Raw genomic sequence first — 21,362 nt, forward strand, 5'->3', positions numbered from 1 at the left:
TGGCGACACATTGAGCTGGGTGGTTGGGGGGAGGGGGGCTGGGGTATGGTGTAGCGAGCGCAATGTAGCCTCTCCTTCCTGCATAACCAGACAGGACATTTTGAAACTCGCCTCGCAACCATAGCACAACACCTGGATATCTTTCCAAAAAAATCTTTATTGTTCTCTTATAAATATTTACAGTGGTCTGGAAGATGTCAGTGCAACCAATTGGATCCAGTAGGATACTCCACTTTGTGTAATAGTAGAAACAGATTACAAAACTGGCTCAGAACAGACGTTTTATATATATATATATATATATATATATATATATATATATATATATAAATAAAAGTGACCCTGTACAAAACAAAGCCATCTGAAACACAGCTCTGGTTGTGTGCTTGTTAGTTGCTAAGGTATTAATTCTACATTTCAGGGTAGATTTGTTCAGTGCTGTTGTGTACCAGAGCTGGGCTCAGCATGGACTTTAGTGCTGAGGAAGAAGATCAACCAGTGTTAGTATTTTGATACAGTTTGTACCTGCTGTTCCTTCACCTTAGTATTTAAATATTCACTATTGTAAATGCAGTAAAACCTAACAACCATATTGTGCCCAGAAAGTCCCACAAACAGCAAACTAGTCAATGAACAGATAATGTTGCTTTCCAGTGACGTTGAGGGACAAATATTAGCCCTGGTTGGGGATCCTCTCCACTGATCCTCTTCGAAATAGTGGTCATGGGATCTTTTACATCCGCCCGAGAGGGCAGATGGGGGAGGGGTGGCTCCTGGGTTTAATGTCTCGCCCCCGAAAGACGGCACTGCCAACAGTGCAGCACTCCCTCCACTGCGGGAAGTGTTGGCCCTGGATTCCAGGATTGTCGTTTCTGGAAGTGTGGTGGAGCAGCTCGATCTTGCACTTTCTGAGGTGGAGGTGACACCACTCACCACTCAGTCACAGCCAGCACCTTTTGCAAGGCTAAAGATCTCCCGCTGATCCGATTCAACTCGCGAGCTCCCTGGGATCATTCTCTGCACCGTTTCCCCACCCCACCCCCACCACGCCCACCCTCACTCCCCTCCATTACTGCTGTTCTGGTCATATCCTGGGGAATAGATTGCAGACGTTTCTCCGGGCAGTTAACCAGGTGCTACTAACAACAGCGGGGGATGGGTAATAGATGTCTTCCTTACCAGTGATACCCACATCCCCAAAATGACAATCAGTTGCATTTATAAGAATCAGTTACGAAGTTCCAGCATCTTCTGAGAAGGTGTCATACCCTATCATGTTGCATCAGTTTCCTGCCTGGGGTGGGGGTGAATGCCAGGGCCTGTCTACACCACCCAGTGCAGTACTGAGTCCCACACAGAGACCAGGGGGATCCCAGGTCCCATCTACACCACCCAGTGTGGCACTGAGTCCCACACAGAGACCAGGGGGATCCCAGGTCCCATCTACACCATCCAGTGCAGTACTGAGTCCCACACAGAGACCAGGGGGATCCCAGGTCCCATCTACACCACCCAGTGGGGTACTGAGTCTCACACAGAGACCAGGGGGATCCCAGGTCCCATCTACACCACCCAGTGTGGCACTGAGTCCCACACAGAGACCAGGGGGATCCCAGGTCCCATCTACACCACCCAGTGTGGCACTGAGTCCCACACAGAGACCAGGGGGATCCCAGGTCCCATCTACACCACCCAGTGGGGTACTGAGTCCCACACAGAGACCAGGGGGATCCCAGGTCCCATCTACACCACCCAATGGGGTACTGAGTCCCACACAGAGACCAGGGGGATCCCAGGTCCCATCTACACCACCCAGTGCAGTACTGAGTCCCACACAGAGACCAGGGGGATCCCAGGTCCCATCTACACCACCCAGTGCAGTACTGAGTCCCACACAGAGACCAGGGGATCCCAGGTCCCACCTACACCACCCAGTGCGGTACTGAGTCCCACACAGAGACCAGGGGGATCCCAGGTCCCATCTACACCACCCAGTGCAGTACTGAGTCCCACACAGAGACCAGGGGATCCCAGGTCCCACCTACACCACCCAGTGCAGTACTGAGTCCCACACAGAGACCAGGGGGATCCCAGATCCCATCTACACCACCCAGTGCAGTACTGAGTCCCACACAGAGACCAGGGGGATCCCAGGTCCCATCTACACCACCCAGTGCAGTACTGAGTCCCACACAGAGACCAGGGGGATCCCAGGTCCCATCTACACCACCCAGTGCAGTACTGAGTCCCACACAGAGACCAGGGGGATCCCAGGTCCCATCTACACCACCCAGTGCAGTACTGAGTCCCACACAGAGACCAGGGGATCCCAGATCCCACCTACACCACCCAGTGCGGTACTGAGTCCCACACAGAGACCAGGGGGGTTCCCAGGGCCCCGCGTCCACCACCCAGTGTGGTACTAAGCCTCCAACACAGAGCAGGAAGATCCCAGGGCCCTTCCCCAGCTGTACTCAGCTTTGTATATGCCAGAGGTGACTATCAGTCCCCTCCACCTCACTAATCCTCCCCAAGTTCCTTTTGCTGATCATCCAGTGAGTTCCTACAAGCAACATCTTTGCAGCACTGAAATTCACAGGCAGTCTCAGAGAATCAGATTAAAGCTTTCGATTTCACAACATTTGGACCATCCTCACCCAGGGCAAGGACTGTGCTGGCTATTTGGCAGAGAACAGGGGGCAAAGGGCTGGTGTGGAGGAGGGACTCTCCCCCAGCAGACTGGCACTCCTGCTGGGTTTGGAAGGGGGGGGGGCTCTCCCCCAGCAGACTGGCACTCCTGCTGGGTTTGGAAAGGGGGGGGGGCTCTCCTCCAGAAGACTGGCACTCCTGCTGGGTTTGGAAGTGGGGGGCTCTCCTCCAGAAGACTGGCACTCCTGCTGGGTTTGGAAAGGGGGGCTCTCCTCCAGCAGACTGGCACTCCTGCTGGGTTTGGAAGTGGGGGGGCTCTCCTCCAGCAGACTGAAACTCCTGCTGGGTTTGGAAGGGGGGGGGCTCTCCTCCAGCAGACTGGCACTCCTGCTGGGTTTGGAAGTGGGGGGGCTCTCCTCCAGCAGACTGGCACTCCTGCTGGGTTTGGAAGTGGGGGGGCTCTCCTCCAGCAGACTGGCACTCCTGCTGGGTTTGGAAGTGGGGGGGCTCTCCTCCAGCAGACTGGCACTCCTGCTGGGTTTGGAAGGGGGGGGGCTCTCCTCCAGCAGACTGGCACTCCTGCTGGGTTTGGAAGTGAGGGGGCTCTCCTCCAGCAGACTGGCACTCCTGCTGGCAGATGAGCCCACAAACCTGAAGTGGCAAAGGAAGGTGGAGGAAGAGGGAGACAGTGAAAGAGAGAGAGAAAGAGATAGAGAGAGAGCGCAACAAACAGAGAATGAGAGAAAGAGATGGAGAGGGAGGGACCAAGGCACCGAGCAACAGACAGAGAGAGGCCGAGAGCGATAGAGGCAAAGAGATATTCAGAGAGAGAGAAGAATCGAGACAGTGGAAGAGACAGATCACACATACACACACAGACCAGGTAAACTTGTCCACTCAGGCTGCTACCTGACAGGAGCAGAATGTAAACTGTACTCAGCTGACTGATTCTAATATAATAGAATGCTTTTCTCTGTCACTATCGATCCTGGGCTCACAATCCCCTTTATACAGACAGCAGGAGACAGTACCATAGTGTAGTGCTTATGTTAACCAAACGTGTAATCCGGGATTGAAAGAGGGTGCATTGATATCGCACCTTTCCCGTCCTCAACACACACCCAACACGCTTCAGAGTCAAGGGGTATTTTTCCAAAGTGTCACCACTGTTGCAAGGGGCAGCCAATTTACACAGCATGATCCCACAAGCAGCGAGATGCTCATCTTTTTTTTTAAAAAGTGATGTTGGACGTTAAGAAATAAATATTGGCCCCAGGACATAAGTGAGATCAACCCAACCCCTCCGAACTTCCCACCCCATCGTCTTCCAAATTGTGCCCATTTTTTTTTTTAAACAGAGGTGACAGGGGCCCATTGCTTAACATCTCATCCCGAAAGACCGTCACTCTGACAGTGCGGCACTCCCTCAGTACTGACCCTCCGACAGTGCGGCGCTCCCTCAGTACTGACCCTCCGACAGTGCGGCGCTCCCTCAGTACTGACCCTCCGACAGTGCGGCGCTCCCTCAGTACTGACCCTCCGACAGTGCGGCGCTCCCTCAGTACTGACCCTCCGACAGTGCGGCACACCCTCAGTACTGACCCTCCGACAGTGCGGCACACCCTCAGTACTGACCCTCCGACAGTGCGGCGCTCCCTCAGTACTGACCCTCCGACAGTGCGGCGCTCCCTCAGTACTGACCCACCGACAGTGTGGCACTCCCTCAGTACTGACCCTCCGACAGTGCGGCACTCCCTCAGTACTGACCCTCCGACAGTGCGGCGCTCCCTCAGTACTGACCCTCCGACAGTGCGGCGCTCCCTCAGTACTGACCCTCCGACAGTGCGGCGCTCCCTCAGTACTGACCCTCCGACAGTGCGGCGCTCCCTCAGTACTGACCCTCCGACAGTGCGGCGCTCCCTCAGTACTGACCCTCCGACAGTGCGGCGCTCCCTCAGTACTGACCCTCCGACAGTGCGGCACTCCCTCAGTACTGACCCTCCGACAGTGCGGCACTCCCTCAGTACTGACCCTCCGACAGTGCGGCGCTCCCTCAGTACTGACCCTCCGACAGTGCGGCACTCCCTCAGTACTGACCCTCCGACAGTGCGGCATTCCCTCAGGGACCAGCGATGTGGACATGTCAAGCTCAGATCCCAACAGGCCATGCAGCGAATCCCGAACACAATGGGGAAGGGGGTCCCTGCGGCGTCGGGAAAAGTGATCGTGAAGCTGCTCAGATTGTTGGAGCGTTTAAAAGAAAAACACCAACAACGTCACTGTAAAGGTGGACATCTTCACATACTCTGTGCCTCTAGGTGACTCCAATCCCAAACAGCCAGAAAGGCTGTCGACTCTTGAGTAAAAGACTGCAACCTTTCATCAAAAGTCACTTTGGAGTGACAGCCTCACAGCTGAAACAAACTGGGAGAGGGGCAATGAAGAGAGGGGTGAGTGGGTGGGGGAACAATTCACCTGGTGGTGGCAGGGCCGAGCCTGGACATGCTGAGAACCTGCTGGAGGTGTGGCAGATGGGCCCGAGCCCCGAGTCGGAGGGGTAATGGTGGCAGAGTCTCTGAAGAGTGGCGGGGAGTGGGCCAGCTGTTGGCGTAGACACAAGACTTCATTTTATTCCAAGGCAGTGTTTGACAGCAGAGGAGCGGAAGGCACGCAACGAGGGAGAGGGGTGGAGGTGGAGGAGGAGGAGGAGGAAGTGGAGGAGGGAAGAGTACGGGAGGGCGAATCGGGGACCGAGTCGCAAATGTTGAGAACGGCGGTGTTGAACTCCTCCGGCCGGTCGGCGTAGACGTGGTGTGAGGCTCCCTCGATGGCCTGAAAGGGAAAGGCAAGAGAAAGCAGCTGGGGTCAAAGTTCAGTTCAAAGATGAAGAGTCACGACCTGCGGACAACAAAACTACATAACCTGCCGGAACGTGGGCTGAGATTGACAGGAATGGAGAGGGGAAGAAACACTGAAAGGGGATTTACACATGGAGGCAGAGGGCAGAGCAGAGGCATTGGATGAATACTTTGCATCTGTCTTTACCAAGGAAGAAGATGCAACCCAGGCAATGGCGAAAGAGGAGGTAATTCAGAAACTAGAGGGGTTTAAAATCAATAAAGAGGAGTATTAGATAGGCCGTCTGTACTTAAAGTGGATAAAGCACCAGGACCGGATGAGATGCATCCAGGGATACTGCGGGAAGTGAGGGTGGAAATCGCAGAGGCACTGGCCATAATTTTCCAGTCTTCCTTAGACTCGGGGGTGGTGTCAGAGGACTGGAGAATTGCAAATATTACACCCTTGTTCATAAAAGGGTATAAAGATAAGCCCAGCAACTACAGGCCAGTCAGTTTAACTTCAATGGTGGGAAAACTTCGAGAAAAAATAATTCAGGACAAAATCAATAGTCACATGGACAAATACGAGTTAATTAGGGAAAGCCATCACAGATTTGTGAAGGGAAAATCATGTTTAACTAACTTGCTGGAGTTTTTTTGAGGAGGTAACAGAGAGGGTTGATGAGGACAATGCTGTTGATGTGGTGTACATGGACTCAGAAAAGGTATTTGATACAGTGTCACACAACAGACTTGTGAGAAAATCTGTAGCTGATGGAATAAAAGGAGCGATAGCAACATGGATACGGAATTGTCTGAGTGACAGGAAACAGAGAGGAGTGATTAATGGATGTTTTTCGGGCTGGAGGAAGGTTTGTAGTGGAGTTCTCCAGGGATCAGTGTTGGGACCCTTGCTTTTCCTGATATATATTAATGACCTAGACCTTGGTGTACAGGGCACAATTTCAAAATTTGCAGATGATACGAAACTTGGGAGCATTGTGAACTGTGAGGAGGATAGCGTAGAACTTCAAAAGGACATAGACAAGTTGGTGGAATGGGCAGACAGGTGGCAGATGAAGTTCAATGCAGAGAAATGTGAAGTGATTCATTTTGGTAGGAAGAACATGGAGAGACAATATAGAATAAAGGGTACAATTCTAAAGGGGGTGCAGGAGCAGAGGGACCTGGTGTATATGTACACAAATCATTGAAGGTGGTAGGACAGGTTGAGAGAGTGGTTAATAAAGCACACAGTACCTTGGGCTTTATTAATAGGGACATAGAGTACAAGAGCAAGGAAATTATGTTGAACTTGTATAAAACACTAGTTCAGCCTCAGCTGGAGAATTGTGTCCAGTTCTGGGCACCACACTTTAGGAAAGACGTGAGGGCATTGGAGAGAGTACCGAAAAGATTCACGAGAATGGTTCCAGGGATGAGGAATTTCAGTTATGAAGATAGATTGGAGAAGTTAGGACTGTTTTCCTTGGAGAAGAGAAGGCTGAGAGGTGATTTGATAGAAGTATTCAAAATTATGAGGGGTCTGGACAGAGTAGATAGAGAGAAACTGTTCCCACTCGTGAAAGGATCGAGAACGAGAGGGCACAGATTGAAAGTATTTAGTAAGAGGAGCAAAAGTGACATGAGGAAAAACTTTTTCACACAGCGAGTGGTTAAGGTCTGGAATGCGCTGCCTTAGAACGTGGTTGAGGCAGATTCAATTGAAACATTCAAAAGGGAATTAGACAGTTATATGAAAATACCCCAGAGGGCTGTGGAAGCTCAGTCATTGAGTATGTTAAAAGCAGAGATTGACAGTTTCTGCGGATAGTGTGGGAAAAAGGCATTGAAGTGCATGATCAGCCATGATCATATCGAATGGTGGAGCAGGCTCGATGGGCTGAATGGCCTACTGTTCCTCTGACAGTGTAAAGGGAGCTTTACTCTGTATCTAACCCCCGTTTTTTGTTTTTTTACCTGTACCTGTCCTGGGAGTGTTTGATGGGGACAGTGTAGAGGCAGCTTTATTCTGTATCTAACCCCGTACTGTACCTGTCCTGGGAGTGTTTGATGGGGACAGTGTAGAGGGAGCTTTACTCTGTATCTAACCCCGTACTGTACCTGTCCTGGGAGTGTTTGATGGGGACAGTGTAGAGGGAGCTTTACTCTGTATCTAACCCCGTACTGTACCTGTCCTGGGAGTGTTTGATGGGGACAGTGTAGAGGGAATTTTCTGCTACTTACCATGGTCTGCACGTACGAGTCCGGCCGCAGATTTTTCACCTTCTCTCCACTGCTGGGCTCAATCCAGGAGCGGGACCCATAGATTAGGGTGATGGGAACTTCCTTCGGGATCAGGTGGATCCTTCCCAGCATCGGTCGCTTCGCCCAGCCAAAGGATTCGGAAAGCACCTTGAAGGCTGCCTCGCCACTGTGCAGGGGGTGATTAAATGGGGTGGCTGGTTAACAGATGGGACTCGGTCAGGCAGAATGGCTGAGTAAATAAACACTTCACATGTTTCCCTTCTCTCTCTCTCTCTCTGGCTGTGTCATTGGTTCCACTGTGACATCCCTCTCAATCAGATCCTGACTATTCGACCATGAAAGGCATCACGCCCCTAGTTCCTCAGGGCCCCCTGAAGCCTCTGTGACACTGGGGAGCTCACCTCCATCAAAGTTCAATTGCCCCGTGTGAGGGGCACAAAGGCAATCTGCCAGGTAGTTCACAGCGTGATCTTACAGAGGGTCAAAGACCAGACAGGAGAGATTTTAATTCTTGGCCAAGCAGAATGTGCCTCCTGTGGCGTGTGGGAAGTCGAGGACGCACCATGTGTCCTTGACAAACACATCTGCAGGAAGTGTCACCGGCTGCAGAAGCTTGAGCTCCAGGTGGCGGAACTCCAGTGGCGGCTGGAGTCACTGTGGCACTTCCGCGAGGTAGAGAACTACGTAGATAACACGTTTCAGGAGGTAGTCACACCGGAGCTTCAGAGAGCACAGGTAGAGAGGGACTGGGTGGCTGCCAGACAGACAAGAAGGTCAAGGCAGGTAGTACAGGAGTGCCCAGAGGGCATCCCACTTTCTAACCGGTATTCAGTTCTGAGTACTGATGGGAGAGAGGATTCCTCTGGAGAGTGCAGTGAGAGTCATGACCAGAGTGCAGCGAGAGGTAGTTCAGCTGTGCAGGGAGGGAGGAGAAAGGCCAAGAGAGCAATAGTGATAGGGGAGTCTATAGTTAGGGGAACAGACGTCATTCCAGGATAGTATATTGCCTCCCTAGTGCAAGGGGCATGGATATCACGAGTGGCTACAGGACCTTCTGGAGGGCAAGGATGCACAGCCAGAGGTCATGGTCCACATTGATACCAATGATATAGGAAGAAAGAGGGATGTGGTCCTGCAGGCTGAGTTTAGGGAGTTAGGAACGAGATTAGCAAGCAGGACCTCAAAGATAGTAATCTATGGATTACTCCCAAGGCCATATGCTAGTGAGTATAGAAATAGGAAAATACACCAGATGAATGTGTGGCTGGAGGGATGGTGCAGGAGGGAGGGCTTCAGATTTCTGGGGCATTGGGACCGGTTCTGGGAAAGATGGAACCTGTATAAGTTGAACGGTCTGCACCTGAACAGGACTGGGACTAATATCCTTGCAGGAAGGTTTGCTCGTGCTGTTAGGGATGGTTTAAACTAGCTTCACAGGTGGATGGGAGCCTGAACGCAGTCTTAGATAGGAAAATTTCAGGGCAGGGAACAGGAGGCAGAAAATTAATGAGTGACTCTGAAAGACAGAAGAAGCAAAGGTTAAAAAGTGTGCAGCAGAGGAATTTGGCAGGGTTAGAGTATTTATTTAAATGCAAGGAGGACAGTAAATAAAGCCGATGAGCTAAGGGCACAGATAGACACATGGCAACATGATATTGTTGCTATAATGGAAACTTGGCTTAAGGAAGGGCAAGAATGGCAACTCAACATCCCTGGTGCGGGATAGAGAGGGAGATAAAAAAGGAGGTGTAGCATTATTACTTAAGGAATCAATAACAGCTTTGAGGAGGGATGATATGCGAAATGAATCATCAAATGAAGCCATGTGGGTGGAGCTCAGAAATAAAAAAGGGGCAGCCACAATATTAGGAGTGTACTATAGACCCCCAAATAGTGAGAGGGAGGTCGAAGAACAAATATGTAGGCAGATTTGGGAGTGCAAAAACTATAGTTGGGGATTTCAACTCCCCCAATATCAACTGGGATACAAACAGTGTGAAGGGACAAAATTCTTGAACTACATTCAAGAGAACATTTAAAAAAAAAGTTTGTCGCACCTGTGGCAAATCTGGTCACGTGGCAGCAAACTGCAGGACAGTCATCTGCAAGGAGGAAGGACATCAGACCTTTGGGCGGCACAGTGGCGCAGTGGTTAGCACCGCAGCCTCACAGCTCCAGCGACCCGGGTTCGATTCCGGGTACTGCCTGTGTGGAGTTTGCAAGTTCTCCCTGTGTCTGCGTGGGTTTCCTCCGGGTGCTCCGGTTTCCTCCCACAAGCCAAAAAGACTTGCAGGTTGGTAGGTAAATTGGCCATTATAAATTGCCCCTAGTATAGGTAGGTGGTAGGGAAATATAGGGACAGGTGGGGATGTGGTAGGAATATGGGATTAGTGTAGGATTAGTATAAATGGGTGGTTGATGGTCGGCACAGACTCGGTGGGCCGAAGGGCCTGTTTCAGTGCTGTATCTCTAAACATAAACATAAACATAAACTAAACAGACCAAGGACTGGAAACAGAGGAAGTGTTGTAACTTGTGCGGTGCGGCAGGCCACCTCTACAAAACCTGCCCCAAACGCTGCCTCAGTTATGCTCAGGCAGCGAGGTCCAAGGAAAGGCCGGGAGAAGGTTCGACAAAGGCGTCCGGTGTTCGAAAGGAGACAAGCAACCTTCTCCGCAGTGAGGAACTTCTACCTGAGAAGGAGAAGGAAGGGGAGGCAGCTGAAACCAGCGACCCAGCACCCGGAAACCCCTCCTCCACAGACAGAATCAATGGAGGAGAAGTGGTACAAAGGAAAACCACAAAGAAAAAACCTCCAAAAGCAGAACAGGCCACCACCCAAACCAGTGGAGGCTACCTTCTGAATCAGACTGCAACAGCTCCTCTTCACTGGACGGGGGACTGCTGGTATGACAGCCCCTTCAAAAGAAGCAGCAGAACTCAAAGGAGCTGGGAGATAAAGACCCCCAGCCCCTGGAAACTGTGAGGGACCCAGCACGCCCCAAACCCAAAGTGCCAAACCTAGTGACATGTCCAGTGCTCCCCAGCTCCGGGACACCGAGAGCAAAGACACGTCTGGCGCACCTCAGCTCCGGGAAGCCGGGAGCAGAAACGCCCACGAGGAGGAAGAGGGGAAAGACACCACCAGCAGACGACAGTCCAATCCTTGCTGCCATCATGATGCACCCCCCCCCTCCCGATGTCACTCCAGTGGAACAAAACCCCCAAGAGTAACCAGGAGGGGTTTCTGAGCCCAACGAATGAGAAACTGCTTGCTCACACTATGGGTATGCAGGAACATCCCAAAGGACTGGGACTAGCGAGGACAAATGGTATGGGAAGCAACAACTAACTTTTAAAAAATGGGTGTAAGGATTGCTTCCATTAATGTGCGTAGCATTAAATCCACGATGTGTTTCAACCTTGGATTACCTTGCCAAGGTCAAAGCCGACCTACTGTTTCTGCAGGAGTGTGGAATACCACACCTCAGCACCTACAGGCAGTGGTCGCGATGGTGGTCCCACGGGCCATCGATCTGGTCGGGGGGTAATGACTGCCGTTCCTCCGGCCTGGGTATTCTGCTGCGGGGAGGTAACTTCAACATCTCCGAAGTTAAGGAGGTGGTGGGCGGTCGCCTCCTCGTAGCAGACGTAATGTACAACAACGCTCCTCTCCGGTTGATCAATGTGTACGCCCCGGTACAACACAGCGAGCGGCTGACCGTCTTCCAGCAGCTCCCACTGCTGCTGGCGATGTCCAGGCCGGTCATCCTAGGCGGTGACTTCAACTGCATCATCGATGCGGCTGGACGATCCGGCAGTGACGACAGCAAACTGGACGCTACGTCCAGATTCCTAATAGAAACAGTTAAAGATGCCAAACTGCACGACGGCTTCAGCAAACCTGCAGACGGAGCGCAGCGCAGATACACATGGTCAAGATCGGACGGGTCTGTCCGTTCCAGGATTGACTTCCTGTTTGTGTCCCGTGCTGTCACGGTCGGATCCACCGACGTCAAGCCGGTGTTCTTCTCCGACCACTGCCTCTTACTGGCCGACTGTCACTTACAGGACGACCAGCGGGTTGGCAGAGGGACATGGAAGCTCAATGCGACACTGCTGACCCCAGAGAACGTTGAGGAACTCAAAAGGGATTACAATGGTTGGAGGACCGTGAAACCCCTCTTTGAGTCTCCAGTTCACTGGTGGGAAGCGATCAAGGAGAACATCAAGAGGTTCTTCATCCACAAAGGTGTTCAGAGGGTGAGAGAGAGACAGAGGGAAATGTCCCGACTCCAGAAAATTATGCAAAATCTGCTCCGGCTGCAGTCGATGGGAATCGAGGTCAAGGAGGACCTCCAAGAGGTGAAGAGCCAGCAGGCCTCGCTCTTTGCCAAGGAGGCCTCCAAGATCATCTTCCGGTCCAGAGTCCGCTCCATTGATGGCTTGCTAACGTGTTCACGTCGGACATACTAAGGATCAGCAAATCCTTTTATTCTGGGCTGTATGACGCGAAGCCCACAGACAGCAGAGCCTCCCAGTCCTTCCTGTCATCTATCACAGAGGTCTTAGATGACAGCAGGAGGGAGAGACTGGACAAGCCGCTAACTCTGGACGAGCTGACAAAGGCCGTCGAGTCTTTCGAGACGAGTAAAACTCCCGGGAGCGACGGCTTACCGGTCGAGTTGTACTCGGCCCTGTGGGACTGGGTCGGCCCAGACCTGCTGGAAGTATACGAGAGTATGCTCCTGGCCGGCAGCATGTCAGAATCCATGAGAAAAGGCACCATCACCCTCATTTACAAGCAGAAGGGGGAGAGGGTAGAAATCAGAAATTGGCGGCCCATCTCACTGCTTAATGTTGACTACAAGATTCTGTCCAAAGTCATAGCCAGTCGAATCAAGTCTGCTCTGGAGTTGGTGATCCACCCTGACCAGACCTGTACTGTACCCGGCAGGAAGATCTCCGATAGTCTCGCGCTACTCAGGGATACGATCGCCTACGTGCGGGACAGGAGGGTGGACACCTGCCTCATCAGCCTGGACCAGGAGAAGGCTTTTTACAGGATATCGCACACCTACATGATGGACGTGCTTTCCAAAGTGGGGTTTGGGGATGGAATCTGCAATTGGATCCAACTGCTCTACACAAACATCAGTAGCGCAGTCTCAATCAATGGGTGGGAATCGGAAAGTTTCCCGATCCAATCTGGAGTCAGACAGGGCTGTCCTCTCTCCCCGGTCTTGTTTGTTTGCTGTATTGAACCCTTTGCTGAGTCTATTAGGAAGGATGCGAGCATAAGAGGGGTGACAATCCCAGTCAGTGGAGGCACTCAGGTAAAACCTCCCTGTACATGGATGATGTCGCCGTCTTCTGCTCGGATCCGCTGTCCGTGCTCAGACTGATGAGCATCTGCGACCAGTTCGAACTGGCCTCGGGAGCCAAAGTTAACCATGGCAAGAGTGAGGCCATGTTCTTTGGGAACTGGGCTGACCGATCCTTTGTCCCCTTCACTGTCAGGTCAGATTACCTGAAGGTGCTGGGGATATGGTTCGGAAGGGCCAGGGCGTGCACCAAAACCTGGGAGGAGCGAGTAGCCAAGGTACGACAAAAGTTGGGCATGTGGGGGCAGCGATCTCTCTCCATTGTGGGTAAGAACCTGGTCATCAGGGGCGAGGCACTCACGTTGTTGCTGTACATGGTGCAGGTCTGGCCCATACCCCACTCCTGCGCCGTGGCAGTCACCCGAGCCATTTTCCACTTCATCTGGGGATCTAAAATGGACCGGGTCCGGAGGGACACGATGTTCAAATCTCTGGATAAGGGCGGGAAAAATGTACCCAACGTGACCCTCATCCTGATGACCACCTTCGTGTGCGGCTGCATCAAGCTGTGTGTAGATCCCCAGTACGCAAACTCCAAGTGTCACTACGTGCTGAGGTTCTATCTGTCCCCGGTGTTGCGAAGGATGGGCCTGGTCACATTGCTGCGGAACGCTCCATGCAGTTGGGCGGCGCCGTACCACCTATCCTTCGTGGAACAGTTTCTGCAGGAAAACACCTTTGACCACCGGTCCATCAGGCAGTGGTCTGCATGGAATGTCCTCAAGGCCCTACGGGAAAAGGAGACGGGGGATTCTGTCGGATGGTTCCCCGAGCAGACCGTCAAAGTCATTTGGCGGAATGCCTCATCACCAGAACTTTCAAACAAGTACCAAGACGTAGCTTGGCTGGTGGTGCGAAGAGCCCTCCCCGTCAGATCCTTCCTGCACGCCTGAAGTCTCGCCCCCTCCGCACAGTGCCCCCGCGTTGGCTGTGGTGGGGAAGAGACGGTCGCCCACCTCCTCCTGGAATGTGTCTTTGCAAAGCAGGTGTGGAAAGAGATGCAGTGGTTTTTGTCGAGGTTCATCCCAAGCAGCTCTGTAACACAGGAGTCTGTGCTCTATGGGCTGTTCTCAGGGACGCACACCGAGACAAACACCAACTGCTGCTGGAGGACTATCAATTCGGTGAAAGACGCCCTTTGGTCTGCCCGAAACTTGCTGGTCTTCCAGCGCAAAGAGTTGTCCACCACCGAATGTTGCAGACTGGCACATTCCAAGGTCCAGGACTACGTGCTGAGGGACGCACTAAAGGTTGGGGCAGCCGCAGCAAAGGCTCAATGGGGAAAGACCACAGTGTAAGGACCCACACCAAGCTGAACTGAGGGGCTGGAACCATGGGAAACCCCTTGAACTGTATACACCAAAATATGGCTTTGCTGTGTAAAACATTGCATGTAAATTGGAATGGAAGGGTTGTGAGGCAACTCACGTTCTGTATTGAAGAAAACTGATTGCTTTTGCTCTTTCTGGAATGTCCATTTGAAACTGTTTTGTACTGCATTTTTTTTTTCTACAGATTTTTATGAATCAAGTATATTTTTGGAAAAAAATCATCTTCAAATCCTCACTGAATACAGGAGAAGTACCAGATGATTGGAGGTCTGCGAACGTTGTACCATTGTTAAAAAAGGGTGGAAGGGATAGGCCAAATAATTATAGGCTGGTCAGTCTGACCTCAGTGGTGGGTAACTTGTGAGAATGTATTCTGAGGGACAGGATAAACTGCCAGTTGGAAAGGCACGGATTCATCAGGCATAGTCAGCATTGATTTGTTAAGGAAGGTCATGTCTTACTAACTTAATTGAGTTTTTTGAGGAAGTAACTGGACCCTTGCAGACGACACAAAGCTGGGTGGGAGTGTGAGCTGTGAGGAGGATGCAGAGAAGCTCCAGTGTGATTTGGACAGGTTGAGTGAGTGGGCAAATACATGGCAGATGCAGTATAATGTGGATAAGAACAAAGAAAATTACAGCACAGGAACAGGCCCTTTGGCCCTCCAAGCCTGCACCGATCCAGATCCTCTACCTAAATATGTCGCCTATTTTCTAAGGGTCTGTATCTCTTTGCTTCCTGCCATTCATGTATCTGTCTAGATACATCTTAAAAGACGCTATCGTGCCCACGTCTACCACCTCCGCTGGCAACGCGTTCCAGGCACCCACCACCCTCTGCGTAAAGAACTTTCCACGCATATCCCCCCTAAACTTTGCCCCTCTCACTTTGATCTCGTGACCCCTGGTATTTGAATCCCCCACTCTGGGAAAAAGTTTCTTGCTATCCACCCTGTCTATACCTCTCATGATTTTGTACACCTCAATCAGGTCCCCCCTCAACCTCCGCCTTTCTAATGAAAATAATCCTAATGTGAGGTTATTACTTTGGTGGCAAAAACAGGAAGGGAGATTATCTGAACGGCGATAGATTGGGAAAGGGGGAAGTGCAGCGAGACCTGGGTGTCTTCGTGTACTAGTCATTGAAAGTAAGTATGCAGGTGCAGCAGGCAGTTAAGAAGGCAAATGGTATGTTGGCCTTCATAGCAAGAGGATTCGAGTACAGGAGCAGGGATGTCTTGCTGCAATTGTACAAGGCCTTGGTGAGGTCACACCTGGAATATTGTGTGCAGTTTTGGTCCCCTTATCTGAGGAAGGATGTTCTTGCTATAGAGGGAGTGCAGTGAAGGTTTACCAGACTGATTCCTGGGATGGCAGGACTGACGTATGAAGAGAGATTGGATCGATTAGACTTGTATTCACTAGAGTTTAGAAGAATGAGAGGGGATCTCATAGAAACCTACAAAACTCTAACAGGACTGGACAGACTAGATGTAGGAAGGATGTTCCCGATGGCAGGGAGTCCAGGACCAGGGGTCACAGTCTAAGGATAAGGGGTAAGCCATTTATGACTGAGATGAGGAGAGATTTCTTCACCCAGAAAGTGGTGATCCTGTGGAATTCTCTACCACAGAAAGCAGTTGAGGCCAAATCATTAAATATATTCAAGAAAGAGTTAGATATAGTTCTTAGGGCTAAAGGGATCAAGGGATACAGGGAGAAAGCGGGAACAGGGTACTGAGTTTGGATGATCAGCCATGATCATATTGAATGGCGGAGCAGGCTCGAAGGGCCGAATGGCCTACTCCTGCTCCTATTTTCTGTGTTTCTATGTAACACGAAGAATTGATGAGGGTAGTGCAGTGGATGTGGTCTACATGGATTTTAGTCAGGCATTTGACAAGAACCCACATAGCAGTAAAATAAAAGCCCATGGGATACAGGGGAATGTGGCACGTTGAATCCAGAATTGGCTCAGGGACAGGAAACAAAGGGTAGTAGTCGATGGATGTTTTTGTGAATGGAAAGCTGTTTCCAGTGGCGTTCCACAGGGCTCAGTGTTGGGTCCCTTGCTGTTTGTGGTATATATTAATGATTTGGACTCAAATGTGGGAGGCATGATTGGGAAATTTGCTGATGACACAAAAATTGGCTGTGTAGTTGATAGTGAAGAGGATAGCTGTAGACTCCAGAATGATATCAATGGTTTGGTTGAGTGGCCGAAAAAGAGGCAAATGGAATTCAATCCCGAGAAGTGTGAGGTAATGCATTTGGGGAGGGAAAATAAAGCGAGGGAATACACAATAAAAGGGAGGATATTGAGAGGGGTAGAAGAAGTGAGAGACCTTGGAGTGCATGTCCACAGGTCCCTGAAGGTGGCAGGATGGGTAGATAGAGTAGTGAAGACATATGGAATGCTTTCCTTTACTGTTCGAGGTGTAGAATTCAAAAGCAGGGATGTAATGCCGGAACTGTATAAAATGCTGGTTAGGCCACAGCTGGTGTATTGCGTACAGTTCTGGTCACCACATTACAGAAAGGACATAATTGCTCTGGAGAGAGTACAGAGGAGATTTACAAGAATGTTGCCAGGGCTCGAAAGTTGCAGCTATGAGGGAAGATTGGACAGGCCAGCACCGAGCCATTTTCCGCTTCATCTGGGGATCTAAAATGGATCGGGTCCGGAGGGACACGATGTTCAAATCTCTGGACATGGGTGGGAAAAATGTACCCAACGTGGCCCTCATCCTGATGACCACCTTCGTGTGTGGCTGCATCAAGCTGTGTGTAGATCCCCAGTACGCAAACTCCAAGTGTCACTACGTGCTGAGGTTCTATCTGTCCCCGGTGTTGCGAAGGATGGGCCTGGTCACATTGCCGCGGAACGCACCATGCAGTTGGGCGGCGCCGTACCACCTATCCTTCGTGGAGCAGTTTCTGCGGAAAAACACCTTTGACCACCGGTCCATCAGGCAGTGGTCTGCAAGGAATGTCCTCAAGGCCCTACGGGAAAAGGAAACGGTGGATCCTGTCGGATGGTTCCCCAAGCAGACCGTCAAAGTCATTTGGCGGAATGCCTCATCACCAGAACTTTCAAACAAGCACCAAGACGTAGCTTGGCTGGTGGTGAGAAGGGCCCTCCCCGTCAGATCCTTCATGCACACCTGAAGTCTCGCCCCCTCCGCACAGTGCCCCCGCGTTGGCTGTGGTGGGGATGAGACGGTCGCCCACCTCCTCCTGGAATGTGCCTTTGCAAAGCAGGTGTGGAAAGAGATGCAGTGGTTTTTGTCAAGGTTCATCCCAAGCAGCTCTGTAACACAGGAGTCTGTGCTCTACGGGCTGTTCCCAGGGACGCACACCGAGACAAACATCAACTGCTGCTGGAGGGCTATCAATTCGGTGAAAGACGCCCTTTGGTCTGCCCGAAACTTGCTGGTCTTCCAGCGCAAAGAGTTGTCCACCACCGAATGTTGCAGACTGGCACATTCCAAGGTCCAGGACTACGTGCTGAGGGACGCACTAAAGCTTGGGGCAGCCGCAGCAAAGGCTCAATGGGGAAAGACCACAGTGTAAGGTTCCCCCACCAAGCTGGACTGAGGGGCTGGATCCATGGGAAACCCCTCGAACTGTATCGTTAATATTCTCAATTGCTGTAAATGTAAAACTGTAATTGACATGACAATTGTGAAACGGAAGGGTTGGGAAGAAACTCATGAGAGTATTGAAGGAAACTGACCTCCCTTGCAATGTTTGTATTTTTTGGTGCTGTTTGGAAACTGTTTGGCAATGTAATTTTTACAGATTTTTATGAATAAAGTATATTTGGGAAATAATTAAAAAAAAGTATCTGTTCTGCTGTAAATGTAAAACTGTAATTGACATGACAATTGTGAAACGGAAGGGTTGGGAAGAAACTCATGACAGTATTGAAGGAAACTGATCTCCCTTGCAATGTTTGTATTTTTTGGTGCTGTTTGGAAACTGTTTGGCAATGTAATTTTTACAGATTTTTATGAATAAAGTATATTTTGGAAATAAAAAAAAAGATTGGACAGGCCAGGGTAGTTTTCCTTAGAACAGAGGAGGCTGAGGGCTCACTTAATAGAAGTGTGCAAAATTATGATGGGCCTAGATAGAGTAGACAGGAAGGACCTGTTTCCCCTAGCGGAGAGGTCAATTACCAGGGAGCACAGATTTAAGATGATTGGTGGAAGGATGACAGGGGACATGAGGACGAAACCCTCAATTCATTTAAAAGGTACCTGGACCTGCACCTGAAGTGCTGTAACCGGCGAGGCTACGGACCAGGTGCTGGAAGGTGGGATTAAATTGGGCGGATAGTTTCTTCGGCCGGGGCGGACACAATGGGCTGAATGGCCTCCTTCAGTGCGGTAATTTTTCTCTGATTCAATGGTTATTGTGAGTGTTGAGGTGATTCATTTGAGTGTCAGCCAAGGCTCAATGGGGTCACTGTCTCTCTCTCTGTCTCTCTCGCCTCCATGTCGGAAGGTTTGAGGAATCATGCCCTGTAACTCAAGCTGACATTCCCTGGTCCCAGTACTCAGAGTCACAGAGTTAGACAGCACAGAAACAGGCCCTTCGGTCCATCGTGTCCGTGCCAGCCATTCAGCCCATCTATTCTAATCCCATTTTCCAGCACTTGGCCCGTAGTCTTGTATGCTATGGTGTTTCAAGTGCTCATTTAAATAATTCTTAAATGTTGTGAGGGTTCCTGCCTCTACCACCCCTTCAGGCAGTGTGTTCCAGATTCCAACCACCCTCTGGGGGAAAACATTTTTCCTCAATCACCTCTAAACCACCTGTTGCTTACCTTAAATCTATGCCCCCTGGTTAGTGACCCCTCTGCTCAGAGAAAAGTCTCTTCCTATCTCACCTATCAATGCCCCTCATAATTTTGTATACCTCAATCATGTCCCCCTCAGCCTTCTCTGCTCTAAGGAAAACAACCCTAGCCTTTTCAGTCTCTCTTCATAGCTGAAATGCTCCAGCCCAGGCAACATCCGGGTGAATCTCCTCTGCATCCTCTCCAGTGCAATGACATCCTTCCTATAGTGTGGTGCCCAGAACTGTACACAGTACTCCAGCTGTGGCCTAACTAGCATTTTATACAGCTCCATCATAACCTCCCTGCACTTATATTCTATGCCTCAGCTAATAAAGGCAAGTATCCCATATGCCTTCCGAACCACCTTATCCACCTGTGCTGCTGCCTTCAGTGATCTGTGGACAAGTACACCAACGTCTCTCTGACCCTCTATACTTCCTAGGGTCCTACCATCCATTGCATATTCCCTTGCCTTGTTAGTCCTCCCAAAATGCATCACCTTACACTTCTCAGGATTAAATTCCATTTGCCACTGCTCCGCCCATCTTACCAGCCCATCTATATCGTCCTGTAATCTAAGGCTTTCCTCCTCACTAGTTACGACACCACTAATTTTCGTGTCATACTGAGGGAGTGCCGCACTGTCGGAGGGTCAGTACTGAGGGAGCGCCGCACTGTCGGAGGGTCAGTACTGAGGGAGCGCCGCACTGTCGGAGGGTCAGTACTGAGGGAGCGCCGCACTGTCGGAGGGTCAGTACTGAGGGAGCGCCGCACTGTCGGAGGGTCAGTACTGAGGGAGCGCCGCACTGTCGGAGGGTCAGTACTGAGGGAGCGCCGCACTGTCGGAGGGTCAGTACTGAGGGAGCGCCGCACTGTCGGAGGGTCAGTACTGAGGGAGCGCCGCACTGTCGGAGGGTCAGTACTGAGGGAGCGCCGCACTGTCGGAGGGTCAGTACTGAGGGAGCGCCGCACTGTCGGAGGGTCAGTACTGAGGGAGCGCCGCACTGTCGGAGGGTCAGTACTGAGGGAGCGCCGCACTGTCGGAGGGTCAGTACTGAGGGAGCGCCGCACTGTCGGAGGGTCAGTACTGAGGGAGCGCCGCACTGTCGGAGGGTCAGTACTGAGGGAGCGCCGCACTGTCGGAGGGTCAGTACTGAGGGAGCGCCGCACTGTCGGAGGGTCGGTAGGGAGGGAGTTCTCCCCGGTTCCTGGGTTTAATATTTATCCCTCTATCAACATCAGTCCAAATGATATTGTCATTGTATCACATTGCTGTTCTTGGGATCTTGCTGTGCGTAAATTCGTTGCTGAGTTTCCTACATTGTAACCGTGATGACACTTTGGAATATACCTTGCTGGCTGCACAGGGTTTGTGATTTGTGCTGACGTCGCGAGAAACACTATTGAAATGGTTAAGACCCACGGACCCAGCACGCAAGATCTCCCGTCAACGTACGATCCGTCTTGGCAGCCAGTGGAATCACTGGCGCTAAACCAGAGGTGTGACTTTTGCCCTCCGACTGCCCTCCTCAGCCAAGATCAGATCGCTCAACATGGAACTGGAGCTGGGATCTTCCTGTGCACCGTGGGTCTCAGTACCCACCCCCCCTACCCAACACTGGCTGGAAATGGGCACTGGGATCTTCCTGCTCATATTGTGGACCTCAGAGCCGTGCCTGCTGGGGACGGGGCCAGAGAGACTCATGGGGGACTTGTCTACGTGTGGCAGACATCCCTTGTTATGTCAGGAGAGGGGGCAGCGATGTATTGTTATGAGATTGCTTCCATTTCTTTTGTAAACTAAAGTTAAGGACCAATATTTGAATTATGGACACTGAATTATCTGGAATCTTGAAGATATGCTAAACTTTATGTTTTTTTAAAAAAAGAAGTCACCAGAAGGTTCCTGAATTTGGCTTGTAAACAAATTTTCCTGGACGGCACCTGTCTGTGGATAATCACCCAGCAGGGGTTGTTTTTGACTCGGGGTGATGTTTACAAAGAAGTGACAGGCCAAGATTTATAGATGTCAGGAGACTTGACTT

At 51.0% G+C, this 21,362-nt stretch overlaps 2 protein-coding genes across 3 annotated transcripts in view; both read right to left on the reverse strand.

Annotated features, from left to right (window-relative positions):
* Positions 1 to 1,282: 1,282 nt before the first annotated feature.
* On the reverse strand, positions 1,283 to 3,970 carry LOC137348456 (uncharacterized). The gene is made up of 4 exons (XM_068013762.1): positions 3,966 to 3,970; positions 2,790 to 3,300; positions 1,923 to 2,340; positions 1,283 to 1,863 (listed from the first exon to the last, which is right to left on the reverse strand). The coding sequence occupies exons 1-4, from the start codon at positions 3,968 to 3,970 to the stop codon at positions 1,283 to 1,285; spliced, it is 1,515 nt and encodes a 504-aa protein (XP_067869863.1).
* Positions 3,971 to 4,547: 577 nt separating this feature from the next.
* The window catches only part of LOC137348916 ((Lyso)-N-acylphosphatidylethanolamine lipase-like), a 31,458-nt gene continuing 14,643 nt past the window's right edge, over positions 4,548 to 21,362 (reverse strand). The window contains exons 6-7 of one of the 2 annotated variants that reach the window (XM_068014150.1): positions 7,737 to 7,923; positions 5,184 to 5,481 (exon numbers count right to left, since the gene is read on the reverse strand). In XM_068014150.1, coding sequence (XP_067870251.1) covers positions 5,278 to 5,481; positions 7,737 to 7,923 — 391 coding nt within the window. In that variant the 3' untranslated portion in view covers positions 5,184 to 5,277. Of the gene's footprint in view, positions 5,482 to 7,736; positions 7,924 to 21,362 lie in introns of both variants that reach the window. The other variant, XM_068014151.1, reaches the window with a different exon arrangement.

The sequence above is a fragment of the Heterodontus francisci genome, chromosome 34 (genome assembly GCF_036365525.1).
Source record: "Heterodontus francisci isolate sHetFra1 chromosome 34, sHetFra1.hap1, whole genome shotgun sequence".
In the NCBI taxonomy this organism is placed as follows: Eukaryota; Metazoa; Chordata; class Chondrichthyes; order Heterodontiformes; family Heterodontidae; genus Heterodontus; species Heterodontus francisci.